Source organism: Equus quagga, chromosome 16 (assembly GCF_021613505.1).
Source record: "Equus quagga isolate Etosha38 chromosome 16, UCLA_HA_Equagga_1.0, whole genome shotgun sequence".
Taxonomy (NCBI): domain Eukaryota; kingdom Metazoa; phylum Chordata; class Mammalia; order Perissodactyla; family Equidae; genus Equus; species Equus quagga.
The window spans coordinates 69,645,496-69,670,343 of record NC_060282.1 but is presented as its reverse complement, the minus strand read 5'-3'; the positions used below and the strand labels follow the sequence as shown (position 1 = coordinate 69,670,343).

The window sequence follows — 24,848 nt, the reverse complement described above, 5'->3', positions numbered from 1 at the left end:
TTTAACATTTACATATCGGGAAACAAATGCTGTGTTAAATACCTATCTCAACCTTAAGTTCAGACAATGTGGTTCTTTGTGAAAAATTAGTGATAAGAATTGTTTCTTTTCTATGAGTGACAGTGTTCCACTAAGCACTCTTGAGTGATTATGGCATCTCTAACAAATGAGAGTTTTTGAGGTTCAGCATGGAAAATTTTACGGCTGAGACTATGTTTACTATGAATCCTATTCTTCCGGAGCCAAATAATTATTTGCTATCAAACATCTTACTGTTAATGCATCATAATGACAGGAATTTAGAAGGCCAATGATCTGTGTTCAATTTCGTACCCCACTAACAGATACTTAGATAAGAAATATGAGGCAATGAGCCCAAATGGAAAGCACAAAGTGACAGTCTGATCACTTCCCTCTCTCAAGGCAAAAGCACTGTTTGTGAACAAGACTAGAGCTATCTACAGCTGCTCAACTTCCAGGCATTATATCCATATCAATGACTGACACGAAGGTGACCATCAGGAGAAGAGCAACGAACACATACGCTATACTATAACCAAACTTCGGAATGGTCAGTACATTCTTTTTATTTTCATTATTTCCATCAATAGGATCCATTTCTCAAAAATAGACTTTTTAAGATTTAAATTTTAATTTGTGCTCCAGGTTCCATTTAGGTAAAGTATCACTGCCACAAAAATTTGGACAAATCAATAAACATTAATTTCATTAACTGCTTTTAAGGAGTTTGGTTCCAAAAATGAGCTGAAAACAGTTTGCTACCTAGACATAGATATTGTCTTGACAGTCTAATAAAATTACTAAAGTGCCACAGAAGAATATCAAATATTTATGGAAAAAATTCCGCTTGGTGGTGATTCAAAATGAAGTATTTTGAGTAACAATAATTATACCACTAATACGTAATACATTCCAGGTATGCTTGTGTACTCGGGACTCAGGTAACTACCTCACTTAATCCTCACAGTAACTGTATTAGGTCTAGATGAGTACCCGCTCCACTATTTTGCTGAGACTCTGAAGCTCAGCAAGGTCACCAGTTGGGTTAAGTGGCAGACCCAGCCCTCCATCCCAAGTGTGTCTTACCCCTGAGCCTACACTCCTCATCATTGTGTCACCCCACCTCCCCAGCAGCTTCCCACCAACAACCGCCAGGTACAGACCGAACCATCACCCACCTATGACCTGTGAGAGTGTAGACACCCAGGCGGGCCCCCAAGCTGGGATAGAGCATGGGCCTCCCTGACCCTTCCAACCCACTTCCTACTATTGACAGTTTCCCGAAAGTCCCATGCAGGGACTTTAGTTTCCCTAAATTCCATGCAGGAATTAGGCCCCTGAATCCCTGTCTTTTTGCCTTTGTTTATGCTTTCTCCTTCTCGAAATATTTTTCTATTCCTCTACTCGATTCCCTCTCATTTATAAAGCTTTCTCTATCTGTTAAAAGTTCACATAACTGGATCCCTCCTCTGAAATTGTAAATGCCACACAAAATGGAAGTTCACTCAAATATGTGGTTGTATAAAGAATATTTTTTGATCATTTTATATCTATCAATTTTGTCTCCCATAAAATTTTGTGATCTCTTCAAAGATTTCTTTCCTTTGGTCAGTGCACAAATAATTAAGAGCAGAACTGAAAACATACCTTAACTTCACAGTTTCCTTTTGCAGTAGAATTGAAAGAATTAAATTATAATACAATGCTACTAAAAACTCAAAAACTGAGATATGATAAAGTCGAAAGATTTAACAAATGAAAACAATTTTACTCTTAACACTTATCTCATTAAAATTCATATAAGGCTTAAAAGTTTTTTTATACAAAGTAGCTCTTGAAACAGTAATTTTATGAATTATTACATTGAAACAAGTCAAAAATACTTCCTAAAGGAATGGGGCATTTTAAAAGGGGTGGATCAAAGCTCATTCCAAAACGCCATATTAGAAAATCCCATTAGTACGGTCTGAAATGTCAGAATAATATTTGAACGCACCTGAGGACCAAGTGGGAGGATGCTAGCAAGCAATTTTGAAACAAAAATGAATGCCTAATTTCCATTTTAAAAAAATCAAACTAGAAGTTTCCAGAAAATATCTTTTTGGATTACAATAAAAGTCAGTTCCCCTAATTGGATACCATTATGATTCTTTTAGCTTTTGTAGTAAAAATGAGGATTCCTGATCTTCCTTTTTTACATTACGCCATTAAGAATTTATTTTTTCACACTCTTTTCATATTCCTACAAGAAGATACCATATTGGAGACCTGTTGTGATTTAAACCTTGGATTTATCCCCATGTGTGACTTTTCCTGAGGGATGGGATAACCCCATTTGCGCCCAAGGTGCTCCCAAGGGTGGACAGCTGAATGGAAAGAAACCATCTACTCATGCTCTAGAGGGCATGAAAGGACGGCCCATCCCCTGGGGCCAGACTGAGGTCCTCTCCCCTCACAGACAGGCTACACTTTACCTATGACAACAGCTCCCAGAAGCTGCAGTTCAGCTAAAATGAGCAATCTCAGCAAAGCAAAGCATCCGAAAGCTTGCCTTTCAGCAGCACCTGATAGCTTTCTTTGCATAAACTTTGTGGCATACAGAGCAGCCTACACACTATTCTAGATGGAGAATTTATACAATGTGAAAATGGAAAACCCACATCTATGGATCTCAGCCTATTTAAAAAACATGAAGCCATTTAAAACAGGTGAGATATCCAGCTTCCCTAAACTGCCTAAAACAAACCTAGCATTACTCGGGTCTAATTACTGGCATGAGATAGTCAACCTCTATGTGCTTTCATTTTCACAGAGATTTAGAAATATTATGAGACGTTTGGTCTTGCTGTTATTTCTGCCTTTCAGGGCCATTCAGTGGCAGGTACTGAGTGTTTGGTATGTGCCAGGAACTGTGCTAGGTGTCAGGAACTGAAGATGAAGAAATGGTCTGATGCCTCAAGTGTGACAGCTTAGCTGGGGAGATGAGCACAGCGCAGACAGACTCTCTAAATTACAAGTATGAAGAAAGAGCTGCGGAAAAAGAGGAGGGAGAGTCAGGCGGACATCACAAAAGAGGGACATAGGAGCTGAGATATACAGAAGGAGCAAAGTGCATTCCAGGTCAGGAAAGTAGTGGTGGCCACAGAGCCACGAAGGTGCCAGATGTGTGCAGTGTGGCTACAGCCAGTTTGCAGGGGACCCTTGTGCAAATTAGAAAAAAGATGTCCGCTCTGCATGGCGGTAGCCATGGGAGAGTACTGCTCGTCCAGTGCAGTAAACAACTTGTTGAGACCACAGCCCTGTCTTCAGGAATGGTTGATAGTTTGGAACAGCTGGAGCATTCTGTATGAGCAGTGGTAAGGCATGTGGTTGGATAGGAAGGTGGTGAGGAGTCTTAAATGCAATGCTAAGGAGTTTGAACTAGACTGCAGGCAATGGGAAATCACTGAGGTTTAGAGTTCAGAAGGGACCCAATCAGAGGCATGTTTTTGAAGGATAATTCTGTTGGCTCCATAGAGAATAGATTAGAATTAGAAGGAAAATGAAGTGAGAAAGTCCAGGTTGTGACATCACCACAACCCAAGTAAGAGATGATGAAGACCCACACCATGGCAGTGGATCCAGTGGTCCCGAGTGAGTAGAAAAATAATGGAATAAGTAAAGGCAAAAGAGGTTTCAATAGGGACAAAGTATATATTTAGTGAGAAATGGAAGGTACAGTGGTCGTAATCAGTGTTGAAGATTCCAAAGGTATAGTTTCATCCACGTGCTAAGTTCAAGATGGGGAACATTTTGGCTGGAATTTATGATGGGTAGTTGTCCTGCATGATAGCGAGGGGGCACAAGTGGTAAGACGATTTTCAGTCATAAACCAAGGTCTTCAATGAATATTGAATAGTGACAGGACTACTGGATAATGATGAGCAAGAAATGATAAATACAGCTGGACAGGAAGAAGAACTGTGGGAACGCTGGGTTTCAGATAGACTGGATACAAGTCTCAATTTGCCACTTAGTGAGGGATGACAGACAAGAATTTGAATCTCTGGTTTTCAGTTCTCTAACATGTATCAAGGGATTAATGATGTCTTCTCACAGGGCTGATATAAAGCAGCAGTAGGCAAACTCTGGTCTGTGGGCCAAACCCAGCCTGCTGTCGTGTTTTGCTGGAACCCAGGCATGCCCATTTGTTTACGTGTTGTCTATGGCTCCTTTCACAGTACAACAGCAGAGCTGAGTAGTTGTGACTGAGACCTTATGGCCCACAAACCTGAAAATATTTACTATCTGGCCCTTTACAGAAAACATTTGCTCACCCCTGTTGTAAAGGGTCAATATGAAAAATCCTCAAGCAGATGCTCAATATAAATTCTCCCTCTCCTGCTCTTTGAGGAAGGTCATACTAATTATTGAAAGGACAAGAAAAGGTGGACTTCACTTCATGACTCTAGACTGCAGGGAACAAGTTTCATTTTTTCCAGGTCGTGAAGGGAGCAGTATTGTTAGAAGAGAACTGGTCTCAAAATAAGAAGGCAGGGTAAGTGTTACAAGAACACTGATGATAATAGGAAGTTATAGCTACATCTCACAGAGGACTTGGAAAACAGAAGCGAATACAGCCTTGTGAAAAGTATCTGTTTCTGTATCAGGTGTCAACTAACGCAGTCTCTTCCCCCAGAGTTAAATTTCTGCTCAAAACAGGAGTCTCTGGGGATAGTGACAACTACTATGAGGGGGTGGAAAGAAAAACGAGCTCAATTTGCACAGCCAGAGCTCATGGATTAAGGGAGGGGCGGGCGGGGGGGTGAAGAATCAGATTCTCTCAAATGGAGAGGAAAAGTACTATCTATATACTGATTTTAAAGAGTCTAGAAGAAAAAAGTCTATGTACTCTCAGATTCTGATGCTTTGGGAATAAAGAAAAACAAATCGTTGTTTATAAATTGAAGACAAAACGAAGTCCGGATTTTTTTGGTATATCTACTTTCTCTCATTTGGACTTTCACTACATGCAAATTTCACTGAATTTAAGTAGATATCATCTCATGAAAAGATTTAGAACCAGGCTAAAAACAAATGTGAAATTCAATTGGAGCCAAAGAAATTAAATGGAAAATCAATAGTTGTTCATGTACAGTACAGTGACCATAGTTAATAATACTGTATTGCATATTTGAAAGTTTCTAAAAGAACAGATCTTAAAAGTTCTCATAACAAGAAAAAAATTTTTGTAACTATGTATGGTGACCGATGTTAACTAGACTTTTTGTGGTGATCATTTTGCAATACATAAAATATCAAATCATTATGTTATACACCTGAAACTAATGTAATGTTGTATGTCAATTATATATCAGTAAAAAATAAAATAAAATAGCTGTTCAACAAAGTATAACCAAAACATCCTCTGATGAGGAGGACTCTGGAGGGGACCAGCCGGGCTGGATGTGGAGTGGGCAGTGGGACAGGTTTCCGTCCGCATTCCTCTGGAAGGGCTGACCCAGAGGGAAAGAGCTGAGAAGCTGGTATGTGGAGATGACAAGGGGAAGACTCCTCAGATAGAGAGAAAATAAGAGCTTGAAGAACTAACAAGGATATTTCTTCATTTGGACTGAGCTGCAGTGGAAAAGGCATTTGAACATTTTCAAAGTTCCCATAGGTGGCAATCTGGTGCCTTGTAGAACCTTCTTTGTACTAAAAGTATAACATGAGGCCACCCATTACAGCCAGGTCAGAATGTGTGATGAACAGCAGTGATCTGTCATCTAATCTTCAGACTCAATGTCTGATGTATGCACCAAAGGGCAGCCGAGTAGAAAAGTTCACGAATGCTCTGGCATATGCCAGATAACTTAACAAAGACAGGTAAACAGAGAAACCAAAGCAACTTTTTTGATTGTAATATAACATCTCTTTCTTTAAGCACATAAATATACCTGATATATTGTTAAAATAGGCCTATCAAAAAGTGTGCTACCCTTTAAGCTACCTCATGCATAATCTATACACAAAACTTTGGAAAAAAGTGTGTGTGATCAGGACGTCATAACCACTCCATGCAATTTAAAATATTTATAATGGCTCATGAAATAGAATTTGAAAAATAAAGACCAGTGTTTAAAAAACTGATTTTTGCTTTGAATTTTAATATTACTCATAATATAATTACTTTACTTATGTATTACAATAATTTTCACACCTGCAGAATTCATTTAAGAAATAGAATCAAACGTGCTAGCTTTTTTACATAGCACATATGTAATAGCAACTTTGTGTTATACCAGATTCTAGCCAACAATTGCATATTTTCTTTCATTGTACTTGTAGTTCATTCCACCTGTAGTACAGCAAATTATTACCTTTTAAAAAACAAGACTGCCTTAGACAAGGGAAACAAAAGAAAAAATAAACAAATGGGACTTCATTCAGACTAAAGAGCTTCTGGAAGGCAAAGGAAACTAGGATAAAAATGAAAAGACAACCCACCAACTGGGAGAAAATATTTACAAATCATCTATCTGATAAGGGGTTAATCTCCATAATACATAAAGAGCTCACACAAATGAACTACAAAAAAAACAAACAACTCAATCACAAAGTGGGCAGAGGGTATGAGCAGACATTTTTCCAAAGAATATATACAGATGGCAAAGAGGCACATGAAAAGATGCTCAACATCACTAATCATCAGGGAAATGCAAATCAAAATTACACTTAGATATCATCTTACACCCATTAGAATGGCTACAATCACCAATACAGAAAACAACAAATGTTGGAGAGGATGTGGAGAAAAGGGAACTCTCATCCACTGCTGGTGGGAACATAAACTGGTGCAGCCACTGTGGAAAACAGTATGGAGATTTCTCAAAAAATTAAAAATAGAAATACCATATGACCCAGCTATCTCACTACTGGATATTTACCCAAAGAACCCGAAATCAACAATTCAAAGAGACTTATGCACCCCTACGTTCATTGCAGCATTATTCACAATAGCCAAAACGTGGAAGCAACCCAAGTGCCCATCAACAGATGACTGGATAAAGAAGATGTGGTATACATATACAATGGAACACTACTCAGCCATAAAAAAAGACGAAATCGTCCCATTCACAACCACATGGATGAACCTTCAGGGCATCATGTTAAGCAAAATAAGCCAGACAGAGAAAGACAAACACCATATGATTTCACCCTCATGTGGAATATAAACTTACAGACAAAGAGAATAAATTAGTGGTTCCCGGGGAAATGGGGGTGGAGGGTGGGCACAAGGGGTGAAGGGGCATCCTTACATGGTGTACGACAAACAATAATGTACAACTGAAATCTCACTATGTTATAAGCTATTATGACCACAGTAAAAAAAATTAAAAACAAACAAACAACAAGAACAAAAGACAAGATTGCTGAGCCATCCTGATAGCCTAGTGGTTAAAGTTCAGCCCTCACCACCTTGGCAGCCCTGGTTCAGCACCCTGGCATAGAACCATGCCACCTGTCTGTCAGTTGCCATGGTGTGATGGCGGCTCATACAGAAGAACTAGAAGGATGTACAACTAGATTATACAAGCATGTACTGGGGTTTTGGGGAGGAAAAAAAAGAGAGGAAAGCTAACAAACGTTAGCTCAGGGCAAATCTTTCCCCAAAAAAACCAAGATTGGCTACCAATGTTTTTCTGCCTTTAAACTGCACTGACATCAAACAGGTTTCTCACCTTAAGGATATTGTGCAGGGCCTCTTTTTAGCCCCCCCAAAGTGAAAGTTTCCGTTTTATTAATGAGATACATCCAATTTATCACAGCACAAATCTGTTAATCTACTTCATAGATAGTGACACTGAGTTATTTTTCAATTCAACTAAATTCTGGTTGAAGCTACATGCTCAGATACCAACATACAAGTTAGATAGTTCTATGCAAAATGTTGCCAGAGATAGATGTAACTCTAAGACATAAACTAAAATTTGAATGTTTTAAAAAAAAATCTAATTTGAGGAACACATTTGGTCGAGGATTAAATTTAGATGACACCAGATAAGACAACTGCACTTCAATATTCAAAATTGCACTCTAGGTTTTATATTAATTAGAGATAAAACAATGATTGGAAGGCTGGAAGTTCTTTCACTCATGTGCAAATATCCTGAGGTTCGTTTCAGCGAAGAATGACACAACCAAGCAACCCCATTCGAAGCTATGCTGGGATTACTTGACTGTCCTTGGCACTGCTGTGGCGTAGGCTAGAGAAGCTATTTAAAGTGGCACTCAACACTTGTGGTTGTATCAGGAGTGACTCAACGAGACATAAGTAAAAGCGTGAAATCCAGGATGGCAATGACCTCTAGCATCCCAAAACAAAATCCTCAAAGACTAATGCAAATACTTCTTCCTGCTATTCTTGGACCGTTAGAGCACTTTCCACGGACTTTGTGCCCGATCAGGTTATCACAAAAGTTTATATTCTGAATGAGCTGTGTTATTCGGATGACAAAGTTACACCTATCCTAAATTATCCAATATGGGCTGAATTTCATTGCTTTTTTGTGCAGGTGGGTTTTTATAAAATAATATGCTCTAACGGGGAGATCGCAGTGTGTATGACTAACATGTCTTTCTCTCTCTCTCTCTCTCTCTCACACACACACACACACACACAAGAAGAGACCTAGTTCAGGTACCACTGGTGAGGGCTGCTGCTACCTTGTTTGCTCATCCTAGACACAGAAACTTGACCATCAGTTGGATCTATGTACTTCAGGTATCTGTCGTTAGAAATACCCAGAGTTCTTTCACTTGAAGCTTTATAAAGAGATCAAAGGGGATGATTTAAGGGGAAAAAATCCAATCATTTTATGCATTAGCAAAGGAGTTAATTTAGACAGAGATGTTTAGCCAAAACTAAATAATTAGGTACAAAGTCTGATATAGTTCTGATGTTAGCTTTTGGTGTCTTGTAGAAAAGTGTAGCAGGATGAGGGCAAACGTCTTCCTCTTCCACTTTTCCATCACCTGTCTCTGTGCCAGTCACTAGACTTCTCTGTTCCCAGTTGGTCCATGTCTAGCTTCTTTATTTTAGATTGGTTATATCTATGTCTAAAGTCAGACATAGCAACTGCAGAGAAGTCTTGGTCTCCGCAAGTCCTTCGAAGTTCTTACTGTAAACTCTACATAAAGTCATCATCAACGACATTCCAGGAGATACGGGGAAAGAGTAAGTTGGGTGAAGGGCTGAATGTTGCTGATAGATACAGGAAGCAGCTTGCCTCCAATGTCCACATGCTATGTGGAATATGCTAGCTGTCACAGCTGGGGGACTCCTTCACCCTTTTCTGTTGCACCATAGAGGGAGGAAGGGTTTCAATGACCACCAGGCTGTTGGCGGGCAAGAATAATTTCCAGGCTGATTGCTACCTTAAGAAACTTCTGTCACTCTCAGAATACCTAAATAGGATATTTTTAGTGAGGGATGTGTTCTGAGGAGGAAAAAAAAGAAATTAGGTTAGGCTAACAGTACCAGGTGGCCAGCTAAGCTCGCTCACTATCAAAGTCACTAGTTCCTGCAGACCAGTCTTACGTTAGACAGAATTCAGATTTATGCCTCAGCACAGTACAGATTATTGAATGTCTTGGAACTCTGTGGTTATTCTCAAATAGAATACAATCACTAATGCTAAATCAATGCCAAAACCAAAAAGATACTGTAATCTACAGTTATTTCATGAATTATACATTAGCAGCTGTAGTTTTTTTCTATGTAATCATGCTTTGATCAAAAAGGAATTTTTATTCCAGTAATTCTTTTAGAATCAACTTTGTTAATTATTTTGAAAATATCTTTCATCACAATGGTCAATTCGCATGGGTACAGAGTCTCTAGGTTAAGAATGACTCTTACCTTGGGTTGGCTAACAATGTTCTCTAAGGTCAGATAGGTACATTTTTCTAATCATGAACACAAATTTTGTTCATGAATTTCAACCATATTTTAAATTGTAAGATTGTCATTTTTAAATTAAAATTATTCAAAATATTTTGCAGAAAATGAAGCATTTCCTAGTGTTACTGTGACAATTTAAAATATATCTCTTCCAGTTGTATTTTTTTGCTTTGAATTCTATCATTGTTGTTTTATCTGAATTATTAGTGTACGTATTTCTAGTGAGCTGCCTCCTTTGCAGAACAAGGTAGAAGCACAGAGAAATTAAAGATAAATGCAATGAACTCCCAAAGATTTTTATTTTTGATGATTCAATTTATTTAACATTCAATAAATATTCAATATTTTATATGTAATATTAAAAATTCAATAAAATTGGCTAACTTGGCATTCTATAATAAGTAATTTTATATTAAAGTTCCTATGGAAGAGATTAGTTCATTTCATTCTATAAGCCAAATATTTCTATGAAATATAAAAGCAGCTAGTAAAAGGGAAAAGATTAGGGACATTCAAAACAGCATTTTCTCACGTTCAGTTCCAATGTAACTAACTGCCATATCCATACCACATCACAATGGTAATTGATAGTTACAAGGATGATCTGGATGCTAACATGTTGGGGGAGACGATAAATAGTAATAATGTAAATAAATATGGATGAGTCCATGACTAACCATACCCTTGAGAAATCAAAGCAGTCATGTGACTACACTTTCATGTAATTATTAGACGAAACTTAGAGGGCATAGTTCCCCTAGACAGCATAAATGCTTAAAAGTAAATAATACAGGGAAAGCATCTGAGGTCAAGGCATATGTACCAAGTGAATTTTCTTATAAACTCTTAGCATTTGGAAAGTGTCTGTTTTCCTTTTTTAAAAAAATGGGAGATTAAGCTCAGAGAAGCACACTTAATCTAAAACATTATTCAAACCCTTCTAGAGTCTTCCAAAGTGGAGAGTGTTAAATATTATGATCATTCCTTCATAATACTTGTGCTTACCTAAAATAGGACATCATTCCCTTTATAAAGTCTCTCACTTGAAATAAAGAAAACATATCTGTTAATAACCAAAGCAGTGTACATGGGTTTTCGACATCAGAATATTTAAATACTGTCAGTGTATTCTGTTTTGTGATAACATTAAATAATGTAGAAAGAACTCCTTAGTTTTTTTTTTTTACTTTGAAAATGATAATTACTTATTGAGGTTTAAAAATCACGCTTGAAAGGAATCAGAATGTCTCTTTTCAATATTAATAGAAACCAAACTTTTTTCAAAAGAGATGGAAAAATTGCTTGAAAAGGAAGACTGGCCCTCTTCAAATGCAACCAAGAAGCAAAGAGGAAATGAAAAGTGCATGATTCTTGGATAATTTCTTTTTTCAAAAATATTCACATGTAAGGTGATCACTTAATTTATCATCCAAACTGGGACACGTTTTAAGAGTGAAAGGAGAGGCTGTTAATAATTAGTCTAGGACAAAAGGCTCGACCCAGGGCATTCTCAGTAAAACCAGGACCTACGGCACTCCAGGTAAGCAGACGTGCAACGTGAGCTTTTTACCAATTTCCTCCTCTTTTCTCGCCCTTCTCTCCCTGACCAAATGAGGCCAAGTGGACAAAGAGTGGTGCATTTTCAGGGTAGCGTTTTGGGAAAAGCAGAGAAGCCCGGATCTAGAAATAGGACCACTGGAGCGAAAGAATGGAATATTTAAGACATTTTAATCAACTCAAAGTTTTCTATCTTATCTGGTTTATTTTTTTTATACCGAATTTCTTCCAGGCTTTCAGCCAGTTAGTCTGCATGGATTATACATTTTAGAAAGGAAAAAAAAATATCTCCATCCCAAACCTCTACAGATGGGCCACATTCTTTGAAGCTCTCTCCTGCGAGCACCTCTGAACTCTTTAGCTGTGTTATCAGAAGAGCATAGACAGCCTCACCCGTAGGATAGAAGGAAAGGCCAAGAGGGGAAAACAGTAAACAACACAGAAACAGTATGATTGGCACACTAATGAGGCCACCGGTAATCCTGGATAAGAACTGGAGCACTGCACAGTCCACAAGGGTGCCGCGGCGTAGGCAGACTGCTGTGTGTGCTCATACTGCACCAGTTCATTTGGGGGCCCACTTATTATTTTAATGGCTACTGCTACTGTTCATCCCTAAGAAAGTCACCCAGAAAGCTAAAGTGAGAGTTTCGTCTGGGCACAGTTGTTCACTTGACTGCCTGGATATCTACGCACAAGATGTGCAAGTTCTGTTCACAGACTAAAAGGAAATAATTTCTGGCTCTGTTCCAATACTTTTCTTTTTTTCATTCAAAGCATTTAGAATAACTGATCTATAAACTATAAATAGAATGAGAATGTTATGCATTCTTTTCCCCTTCATGAGTACACAGGAGTTTTTGTTCGATTTGGATTTATTTTCTCTTTACTATTTCCATGACTTGAAAGGCCACACTCTAATGCAGTTAGAAGAGGGAGTATGGTTCTCAAGAAGTTATCATCAACAGGGTCACCAAACAGGCCCCATCCCCTGGGAAACTCAGAACTTTGACCTCTGGCTCTCCAGAGAGCTGGAGTTCCAGGGACCAACTCTGCACATCTGCCACCACCGGCATCCCTCTTTATCCAAGGATGACTGAGGTCTCCCGACCCTTCCCAGGCTTGCTTTAGGGGCTGTGCTGCACCATGCCAATGACGATGGTTCTGTGGACATGTGGAGGTAATGAGACCGAGGCAGGAAACACAGGCATCTCCTTTCCTCCATTCTGTGCATTTTCCATTGGAGCAAAGTCCCTGCCAGGGGGTGAAAATTGGTTCTTGGGGGGAGGGAGGGGTAAAAAAAATCTTAGCTGGTACAATAGTTTGTAGCTCTCCAAGTCCCATCCTACCTGACAAAATCTTCTTTAGTATTTAGTTTCTCTCTTTGAGGAGAATTTAAATTTAAATTAATTCTTCTCCTTAAGGGGAGAAAATGAAAGATTGAGAAATAATTCTCTAGTTAATCATTGTCCCTTTCTTGAGAGAGGGAAAAAGAGGGGTGAGGGGGGAGGGAGGGATGAAAAAGAAGGAGAGAAAGAAAATGGGGGAAAAAATGTACGAGGATGAGGGACGAGTCCTTAGGTAAACAAGTGATGGCTGTGGATAAATAGGGAAATTGAGGAGACGGAAGCAGATAATAAACAGTGCCTCCACTCGACCATGGACCCTGCCCAACAGGGTTGCTGGGTGACTCTCACTGTACTGGTTCAGATGGACAGAAATGTCTTTCTGCAGGTTCTGCCTTGTACTGTTCTTATCAAATAAAGGCTGCTTACAGTCTAGCTTCCTGACTTGACACTTGAGATGGGCCTGTTGGCTGGCATTGTCCTGCACGCCACATCCACTTATGTGTCCAGGTTGAGGTTTGCCTCAGAAGGCTCAGCCATTCATGACTGGGTTTGCTTGAAGACCCGGCTGACTTCCTTTGTCCTCGACCTTCTACAGATTCCAGAGCGAGGGCGCTGTACGGTACTGTCAACTCTCAGGGGAGCTGTGATCCTTCCTGGGTGTTGTTTCAACCCAAAGGCTGATAACACCGCAGGCCATTGGACCATTCCCTTAAATGCTTTCAAAACACCTCTTAGACCGAAGTCATCATATGCAATATTTAAAGGGGAACAGATACTGCAGTTCCTTTGGGAAGAGGCCAAAGAGAGAAAAATGTTTCCAGTCCAGAGGCTGACTAAATTGCCCAGGGCTGGAAGAGGTACAGGATCGAGCCTAATTCCAATTGCCTGCCCAGGAAACTGGCAGCCAGTTAAGCCCAAGTCCTCCCCTTGCACACTCCTATGAAAGGCATACCAGAGCCAGCAAGTCCACGTCATGGTAACCCAGAGATTTGTGCCAGCCATCCCCTAGGTCCATTTGGCTGGGCCCCACATTTGCAAATGGCCCTTAAATTTAAACTTTGTCCATTATCTCTATATGAGGGTATATATACAGTCACCAAGACACATGGACAAGATTGAAACAAGACAAGTCCATCATACAGATCCAAACTTGTGTCGCATTACCAGATCATATCACACTACAGAAAACTATTAGCCCTGTCATTATTTTGTGAAAAGTGCAATCGTATTTCACGGTATTCTGTGTATGTGTAAAAACGTTAAACTGTTAAATATAAACATTTGAAATATACCACATTTTTAAACTCCGTTTTGGCATTTTTTTCAGTTATTAATAAACCAGAAAGTTCAATTAATAGAAGTGACACCAAGAAGCAGGTTTTATAAGAGCCAAATTGTGATTGTCAGGGTCATACCCAAGGTCAATGGGCCTTGGAATAGTTTTCTATATCATAGCGGATGCACACAGCATGGGCTAAACAATTATTACTTAATTGATTGCTGAGTATTTATTCTATGTCAGTGAAGAGATACTTTAACTTACTGTGCAATATTTAACAGAAAAGGTCAAGTTTTTCCTTCCATGCTAGAGATATGGTTCCATGCTAGAGATATGGAAAGTAATCTCATAACTTTTATACTTTATTACAGAAATATTATGGATAAATTATGAAATGCAGAAAAACTAAAAGAGAAAAAAACAAATATTTTCCAGGACATGAAATCCCTGTTTAAGCTAAGAGGATATTTTTTAAATTCTGGAGAGAAGAGAGTGTCTTTCTACACGTCTACTTTAATGCGTGTAGCGGAGAGAGGGCATTCTATATACGCTCAAGCGAACTACCAAATGGAACAGGCAATCATTGAAAAGACAAGATAAACAGATATTCTCTTCCAAAGATGTCTTCCCTCCTAAGCAAGTTAGGAAAAACACACAGATTCCAAGCATTCCGACCCAAGAGCTTCACAGTTTAAGGAGGCTCCAGATGCACCCATAATATAAATAGTGAGGGTTAATGTATCATTCTACTGCAGCTTTAACCAAACTCATTGTCCCTAAGTTGTAAAAATACTATTCACACACATGGAGCACTTGCACTCCCCCTAGCAAGAATTATTCCGGAAAAATAACAAGTCACACCACTTGAGAAGAGTACTAGAAAAGGCACTGGTTTATACATCACACAGAGCTGTTTTTAACAGGCTCCGAACCTCAGACAAATGAGCAATACTTTCACTAAACTACTATATAATCACGTGGAAGTAATTTCCATAATATTTCACTATTCAAACAGAGAGGAAAATGTAGATATTTAAATAAACAAACACAAATCCTTTATGAAAACTTAGTAAAGGATATACTTAGGTTAGCAAAGATTCACTTAGCTTGATTAATAATTTGGAAACAAATTAATTATTTATAAGTACATAAAAATTTCCAAAACTCAGGTCCTTAGCAGCTGGGTATAGATTATAGGTAGATATCTTATCTGTACATCCATAATTTGAAGCAAGTTTAAATCATCCGTCTGATGCATAGGGGTATATAATAATATATAGTAAAAGGTCATTATCAACATCACCTTGTTAGAGATCAAGAGATGGCTGCTGCTTCTAAAATTTAGAGATTAAGTAACTTTCTCTTCTGGGAAATCACATTATTGACCCTATTCCACCTATTCCATCCTTACCAGAAATTAATCAGAAAAAAACACATTTATATTTTAAAATTTTTTCTATAGCAGTACTTAACTTTGGATAGGTGTCAATCATGTTGTTATGAGCAAATAAACCACATTAACCTCTCAAATTTTCCTTGATTCAGTTGCTTATTTTTACATAGTTGGCTAAATCTCTCTGGAACTTTTGGTGGAACAAGGATTTATTCAATTGCCTAAAGGCCTGAAAGAGTTAATTTAACATCCAAAATACTCCCTTAAATCCAGAGTTTATCTCATTCATCTTCAAACCTCACTCCATATTTCTAGTAGAAACTCAAATATGTAACTAAACACCTGACATTGGAAAGAGCAGGAACCTTCTCAAGCAAAACTCACAAAGGTAGCACGTCTATGTCTTTCTTACAGGTCAAGCAAAAGTAAACAAATTACTCATAACTACAAAAAGAGCTAGCTGAAATCTTCCATTTGCCACAAATGTGCATTTCCTCATTACGTACAACACTTTATTTCATTTAGTTCCACATCCTGGCTGGAAAGTAAAATGCCTTTAGAAGTCAACACGATGCAAAATTAGACATACTAAACAGTGCAAGAAGCAGTTTTATGATCATCTGCATTCAGCTGATTATTTACAATATTTATATATTGTAGATTATCATGTGGAATCTTAATTTCCAGTCAAAAGGCACATATAATCTATTATATTTCTGCAATCTTTACTGTTTATAAGAAAGAATAATTGAAAAAACTGTAAGCAGTTTAAAGAATTCATAAGATGACACACTTTTCTCTTTTCTATTCCATGTTCCATTTTCATCTAATATGCACAAAATATCAATACTATGCTTCTGCAGCTAAGGATGACTCTTTTGACTTTTTATTTATAATTCACATTGCAATTCAGAACTAAATATATGGGCCAAAAATCAGTTTGAGCTAACTCTCTCAAAGCTCTAAATAAATTCAGATAAACAGAATCATGCAGTTGAATTAAACACTGAAATTAGTGGGAAAAAAACGTATTCTGAGATTCAGATATACGCAAACACAATGGAAACATATGAATTTACCTTCATTTTAGGCAAACACTTCACAAACTCTGAGATACAGTAATCCCTCAATTGCGGAAAATAATATGCAATAAGAATCAGGAAGATCATTGTCAGAGTAGTCTTCACAAGGGGAGGTAAATGGATGCCTTCCAGACACGGATTTATTCCTAACACAGCCTAATAAGATTGCACCTTCCTCAGGTGTGGGGCTCCCCAGTCCTCTGAGCTACATGAGGCCGCACTCTCCTTTTTCCTTGCACCCCTGGAGAACCGGGCCAGGAGGCGCCTCCGCTACTTTCAGCGATGGCACCCTGCCTTTACTCAGGATGCAGCCCAGGTCCCACGCCTGACCAAGCTGAGCCAGTGCTTTCTCTTCAACCTCCAAGTCACCAACACCACACAGCACCAGGGAAACGAGAACTCTCTGATATTCTGTCGCCCAGACCTGTTCCTACATAATAACGACATTTACCAAAGAGTAATGCCATTTTATGACATTACACAGGAAGAAAAACCGCATTTGACTAAACAAGGTTTTAGAAAGTATTTTTCACTGTCCGTGTAGCCCTATTCTGTTCTGTCTTACCAACACATCTTACATGAAAATGACACGCTCTGGAATGTAGGCAACAACCTTTTCTGACCACCCACAGGAAAGCAGCGCCACGCTTTTCATACCTTGGCAGCCACGGATGAGTTGGGTTTCTCCAGCAAGTCCCACAGTTTCTTCCTTTTTTCAGGGCAGCAGGTGTTATCAAACTCTTCTCCCTCCCGCTCCCGCATGGTCTCTGCCTCTCGCCTCAGTTCTTCGTTCATCTGTTCCTTCTTTTGATGATACCTGGCCTGGCAACAGGACTCCAAGTAGATCTCATCAATGCCCCAGTAATCAAGCTCTTGGCCAAAGGAGAGAGCACACATTTCTTCCATCATGTGGAGTTTCCCTGTCCGGTAGAAATTTAAGATGGAAGTGAAGGCTCCCGGATGCCGATCAAAGAAATACTCATTCTCATTCAGGTTGTAGTCATCGCACACCTCCAGGAGGCTCTCGTGGGTGTTGCAGTCCCGCAGCTTCCCCAGGCGTGTGCGGGGCAGCCGGTCCAACGTTCTCCACAGCACCTCGTGGTTGAGACCCCCCACGTTGATCTTAACTCTCCGGGAGCACGTTTTGCTCCTAATGATGTCCACGGGTTCCGGTGGGAGAGAAAGTGTCGACCTTGAAGTCTTCCTGTTTAAGCCAGGGGCAGCCTTTTCTGCCATTTTGAACTGAACGAAGCTGCAGAGCCAGGGTCTTCCAAAGAGTGAGCCGTGGGGAGGTCAACTGGAGCGATATCCCTCTGAGGCAGGCATTTCCACGGACACAACTGGAAAACAGCAACAACCATTTGGTTACTGGCATTTTTCCTTCAGCATTTCTTATTCTATGGGCTCTCTCTGTTCATGCACAACCAAGAGGTGTATTACTGTGTATTTATGGAGATATAAATCTTTGCTTTAAGATATAAGAAGGGAGGAAAAGATAACACAGTGTCCTATACAGAAGAGGCTGTGTACTCAATTTTATACACCTATAGGTTGACAATTCCCAACAGGTCACCAGAGACCTCCTTCTCAAGCTCTAGACTAAAATATCCATGCGCTGAGCAACTCTTCCTAGATAAACCTCAGATGCCTTCAACTAAACTGAACACGCCTCCAACCTGCCCAACCAGTTCTGGTTCCTTCTCCATCCCAGATTTATGGCTCTTCGCAGCCCCACACCCAACACCCAAGCTAAAACTCTGAGAAATCCTGATCCATCCAGCCACATCCAAATAAGCACCAGGTCTTAACCAAATGCATCTCTTAAACGTCACTGAAGCCCCCTGCCACCACTACCCAGTCCCCGTTACCCTTGAACCATGATTCTGGTTCATACCCTCAGCATGTATTGCCTACTTTTCTGTAACAGCCTCTTAAACAAGATCCTGAAGTCTGGTTTTGTCTACCTAAAAACCATTCTCCACACAGCTACTAGAATGATCTGCTAAGATACAAATGTGACCTTGCCAAGATTTAAACCCTACAAAGGCTCATGGTTACTGGCAGTATAAAGTCTGGTTAGCCCTACCAGATCTGGTCTACCTCTCCACCATCACCTCTCATCTCTCCCTCATCACTAGATTCCAGTGACCTCAGACCACACACATCATTCCGTCTCAACCTCCCGGTCTTTCTTCATGCTGTCTCCTGGACTGGCCTCCACCTTTCCCATTTCCTTTTGACAAACTGCTGCTTGCTCTTCAAGACTCAGTTCAGACATCACCTCCTCCAGAAAGTCCTCCATGATATCCCTCCTCTAGGATCATGAAACTCTCTGTGAATGTCTCTTCTGTTTCCTCATACCACCACATAACATCCTTCCCATAGGATGCTGGGAGCTCTTGAAGACAAAGACTATCTTCTCTGTTATTATATCCTTATCCCTGAGCACAGTGCTCACATATTGTGAGGATTTAATAAATGTTAAATAATGAATAAATTCTTTAATTGTTTTCCACAAGACAGCTGACAAAAGATCTAGCAGAGCTAATGTATATGGCCAGAAAAGTGCATAAATGGAATTATTTGGATCACTTGCCTAAAATACATCTATGTTCACATGTTATGTGCATATATGCTTGTATGTACATAGTTATGTCAGTGTGTGTGTGTTCATGTTCTTTTTCTCCACAGCTCCTTTCTCCTGTGTACTAATTCTTTAAGACGTTACTGCTCTAGTCATTCCTCTTGTTGATCTATTATTCTGATCTCCAGCAGCAAGCATCTTCTTACTTGATCTTCCCCTGTAATGTTTTCACAGAAGATCATGGAGCTTCAAGCAATTGATCCAAGACACCACTTTTAAAGTAAAATACCATGTTTCACACAGTTGATGGCTCATACCAAAGGGAAAAGCTTTTAGATTTAAGAGGTCCTTATAATTAGAACTCTCTTTTAAGATACACACCAATATCTGTATGCCTCTGGTTTCTCCACTCCTGTAAGTTAAATTTATTTCTCCATCTGGAAGCCAAGTATCCTCTCGAATGAAAACAAGTCAAATTTATGAAAAAAAGTGTAGATGGACTATATAAGTATTCAAACATGGCCAATAAATACACTTGAATTGGGAGTTTTTTCAACATAGTTACAGAAATATTTTAAACCTATACATACACACTTTCATCACAGATGACAAAAATTCCTATTTTTACAAAAAGAAAGAAGAATATAATGACTGGATAAGTAAAAAATTTTCTGAGCCTCAATTTCTTAATCTACAAAATGAGGATAATAGCATCGACTTCATAGGCAGTATTATGATGATTAAATGAGATCGTTTATGTGAAGTGCTCACTACAGAGAGGTATATCTGAATAGAACAAGAAAATCCAGATTTCTCTTTAAGTTTGGTTTCCAGTCACTGAAAGAAAACTAAGATTAAAAGCTACTCCAGTGTCTATTAAATAAATTCTAGCATTTAAATTTCTTTCCTTATGCAGATGTTCTGTCTTCTCAAGTGGATTATAAGCCCATAAGGTCATGAATTGTGAGTCCCACCTTTTCTCTACTGAGCACTATATGTACACATAACAGTCACGTCACAGTACATATCTTTGATGCCATTGATGACCACATCCAAATTCTGTATTCAGGAGACAACGGGCTATATATGTGGTGAATCTGAATGTCTGTTCTCTTCTAAATAACTTGGTTGCAGGAACAACGACATCTCAGCAATCCATATAGATTATGTGAACAGTCCTCATGAACGCTAAGCAGGAAAGCTAACCGTTTTTAATTTGGCTACAAGTAAACATAAAATAAATTTACTCTTTTTGGAATATCATGTCATGTATTAATGTAACAAAGATAAACAGTTTTTGAACTGTGTATAATATCAGATGAGAGGTCTTCCAAAAAGAGTGAGAGCAAATCCTAACATGACATGAACATCTCCCAATTGTGGTCAAGGGCTTACTATGACTTGCTTTCTTGTAAAAGTCATTAAATGCCATGTCATGGTCACCGGTAGGTCACCATTTATCTGAAATAATTTTACACCAAGACTTAGAGTGAATTTTCCTTTTTGTGGAGTGTGTGTCTCAAATGAAGAGAGGTCACAAGACTTACATTTCAAAATATCTTCTTTACTGATCAAGAACTTTCTATTAAAAGAAATCCAGTGTTGATTACAAATCCCACAATCAGAGACAGACTGAAATTCAATGCCCTTTCTTCAAAGTGGGGGTAGAGAAACTGAGGATGAAAGAATGTGGCCTGTTGATTTGATGTTCTTAAGACTTAAAGACTATCTGCTCTGATTATTGTTACTGCAGTTAAAAATTTTCTATTCTCCCTTGGCAGAATATTCTGCTTGTTACCTGATAAAGAGTGGAGGCCCAAAGGCATAAGTTCTTGAGCAGTTGAAGAGCTGTGAACAGTGTTCACAGAGTTAATCAAGCCTTCAGAATAGGAGTAGAAAACATGTGGTCACATTTGGAAGCCTCTAATTCCAGCACAGTGCGAAGCATAAGCCCTGATCAACAGGATCTTTGAAACTCACTGAGCCTTTCATCTGCCTGCCTGTCATTCTCCTTTCTTTCTCTTCCTCTGTGGTTTTTCTCTCCCACTTTGCCGTCTCTACTTCCCCCCATCTTTCTTATATTTCTTCCTTTCCTCTTCCTCTCTTCCTATCCTGTTCTCTGGATCTTTCTATTCTAACAGTCTCTTAACCAACCACAAACCCAAATTCTATATTTTTAAACTTGTTCATACTTCCTAAAGTTTTCTATATCCTTAACATGAAAATCTCTGCAGCTGAAAATACCATGTCTCTCTCCAAAAGAAGAGAAAAACATCTAAACTGAATTGCTTTTTATGGGAGTTTGTCTGAGATGGAAAAAGGGGCTCAGGAGCCCTGGGTCCAGTTGAGTTGACCTTCTGCATCCCCCTCACCCATTAAATAATGGCATTTCCATGGCTGCAATTCTTTGATTTCCAGTGACACTTGGTTAATTTTTCCTCCCACTATGATTCTGTGGCCTTTACCACCCTGCCACTCCAATCACCATCCTTACTTTAGATAGAAATGAACATATCATAGTACCTCTGAGTCAATGAAAACATTTTTTCATGTCTAATTTCTTGAGAAAAGGTGGTTTTCATATTTCATTTCAACAGCCCTCTAATATTTATCAGGGCTTCAAACAGACTACTTTCAGAACATCATAAAAGTTTCATTTGTTTTATTTAGTGCTTAGTTGATTTTCTACATTTCAACTTTTCATTTTTTATTGATGTTCTTTGCAACCATATTAATTTTACTTCTAACAAGGAATCCGTCAGTTTCCTCTGGGTTAGGTACTATGCCTTGCCCCTCTTGAGAGCTTGCAAAATTGTTGTGTTTAATTTTAGTAATTAAAGTAGATAGGACACATTTTCTCATATACAGTTGTACAAGTGAAATTATGTCTATCATAATAATTTTACCCCTTAAGAATTAATCACGCAATTCAATTTAGTATACAAGTACAATATAAATTGTAATAATTCAGTGTTTAAACTGTGTAGACATTACGCAACTGTGTAGAATTTATACACATAAATAGTCAGTTATAAACAACACACATTTTTATGTCAAGGGCAAAATCTCAAGGAATCTTCTGGCAGTGTGCTGGTTTATTCCACCTCCTTCGATCAACTGTAAGTCAAACTTGCAACAATCGGTGGGCCAGTGCAATGTACTAAACATCCTTTCATTAGTCTGTTAGAGAAAAAAGCGCCTCTGAATAATAAACAACAACAAACATTCTCGCTCTGCACAGCTGCACCATGCTCCTACCAGCAGCGTGGAATTATGCTGCCACTCGTTCAGGGCCAAACCTGACAAAACACAACTTTCTGATCATGGCATCCTAATTACAGCGTGAGATTCCAGGTTGGGGAGTAGGATTTTTTTTTTTTTTTTTTTTTTTTTTTTTAGTCTCAAAAATACTACCATTGTGTCATACACTTGACACTTCCTTAGTGTAGCCAGGCAGGATAAGTCCCATGTGCGATCCCGTGAAGATGAAAAGCAAATCTTTCAAAAGACCTAAGTGATGTTTAACATTTCATTTCTGTGTTGATAGTACACGCTGAGCAGGCATTTGCAAACAAGCAGCTCTGAGACCTTTAAGTCTAACTGACTCTCCGCACAGCTCTAAAGCATTTTCCTAAATGTTCGTGTATGGTATTAAGTAGTAAATGCATCTTTTTCTGTAACAGTTCTTTCTGTTTCAGAGACCCACAAAGATTATTTGCAGCAAATATCTGGAGAGAAAGCCATTATAACGGTAAGTTGAAAATGTAATCAATGCTCTTTTAAAGAAAAGTGTTAGTACTTACTGAAATTTTAAAAAGCATCTCCAGAATTTGCTAACGAAAAACAGTAAAATTATAGCGAGTTCAAAACAAATCAAATTTATTTGAGAAAGATAAACAGATAGTATTTTCCAGTAAGGTCCTGGAAACTTTCAGCTATCCTAAGAAATTCAACTAATCTACTTAATTACTTTAGAATCTGGCCAGAAATATTAATGAATTTCACACTTTTATTGTTTTTAATATGTCAAGTTCTAGTAATAACTGAAACACTGTCCTTGTCCACATTAAGGTGGCAGGTGGCATTTCTTTCCTGCAATCAAAGGCTGCTAATATCAATATGTTCCTCGATTTTAGCACAACTATTTACTCCTTAGTTTAAAAAAGATCTAAGACTTTTATCCTTGAGATAACCGATGCTTTTTTTAGATACACTCAAACAAAATCCTAAAAGCTTTGCTTTCAGTGGCAAAGGAAGCATTGTGTTGCAGTAAGAAGGGAAAAAGACAAGCAATAAGTAGAATGTGTAATATGAGCATCTTTCAATATCATAGATGTCTCCGAATAACCAAACTTATAAATAAATTCTTTTATTTAGCACATAATATGAATTTTCTTCATCATAACAGAGAAATATTTAAAGAATTAGATCCTATATATATGTTTGCTAGAATTAGAGAGTAAAACACTGGCTTTGCCTTTAGAAAAATGGCCTCTCAATAAGACACAGCTGATAAAAAATCCTTCTCTACTCTGAAAAATATAATACTGATGTTATAATGCATCTTGGACCTTTTATAAACAACAAGGTATAGTTGTGACTTGAAATTTTCAGTCTTTTCCAAAACACACACACACAAAGGCTCAAACTTTTATATGAGAGTTCAGCCATTCAGCCGGTGGATTTTCTATTATGACAGTAAAAGTGCCCTTTATGTTGGGGCCCAAGATGTGTGCTTTTAAATGTCTCCTTTTGCAAAGTCTTCCCAGAGTCACAATGGAGTGAAGGGGATAAATAAAGACGAAAGGTGGTGAGAAAAATAAAAAGGCAACCAACAGAGAAACTATTGGCACCACCGAAAGGAATGGGAAACGAGGTGGGAACACCCCGGAATATCCTAAAAAAAAATCACAAACTTCAGTCGCTACCTGGCATTCTATGTGGATGGCAATCTTCTGTCTGGACGATTGACTTAAATTTCATGTTCCATCTGGGTGTTTGGCCTAAGTTAGATCCAGCTTCTATGAAACCAACTAAAATGTTTATGAAGCTTGGACAGGATTCGAACATTTTGTTAGTTTTTTTTCCAATACAATTAGTTTTTAGATCATGTAATGATTGGTCCGAAATGTTTAGTAGTAAAATTCCCCGTAAGTGACGCTTCTCAGTTGGGCTCCATTTAATAGCAAAAATACACTTTCTGATTACATTCCAGTCCCTTAATTCTTCATAATCGAACACATTACACGCAATGTGGCTTTTATAAAAAGCTCAAATACTGAGCCTGATTTGAGATTAGTCTCTGTGACTTAAACATTATACTGTGCTTTATATACCCCCATATTTGGAGACCAGAATCACAGAATGTGGCAGAAGGGAGCTTGGATATGATCCAATTCCCTTATTTACAGCTTTCAAAACTGAGATCCAATGAGGTTACGTGACTTGGCTGATCTCTCTCTGGTAGTTGCTGAACTCAGACTAGAACCCAGATCTGGAGATGCCTACATAAACCTCTTTCCATTACACCTCACCTCATTAGTCTTTGCTTTTCAACTTCCAGTTGGAGTTTTAAAAAGCTTTTATTTCTTTGTCTACCCCCACGTCAAAATATTGATTCAAAATACATTAAGTTGTGAC

The 24,848-nt window shown here is 38.5% G+C and overlaps 1 protein-coding gene across 1 annotated transcript in view; it reads right to left on the bottom strand.

Moving 5' to 3' along the window:
* The window catches only part of KCNB2 (potassium voltage-gated channel subfamily B member 2), a 364,869-nt gene that overhangs the window by 322,082 nt on the left and 17,939 nt on the right, over positions 1-24,848 (bottom strand). The window contains exon 2 of the mRNA XM_046642571.1: positions 17,282-17,964. Coding sequence (XP_046498527.1) covers positions 17,282-17,860 — 579 coding nt within the window. The 5' untranslated portion in view covers positions 17,861-17,964. The remainder of the gene's footprint in view (positions 1-17,281; positions 17,965-24,848) is intronic.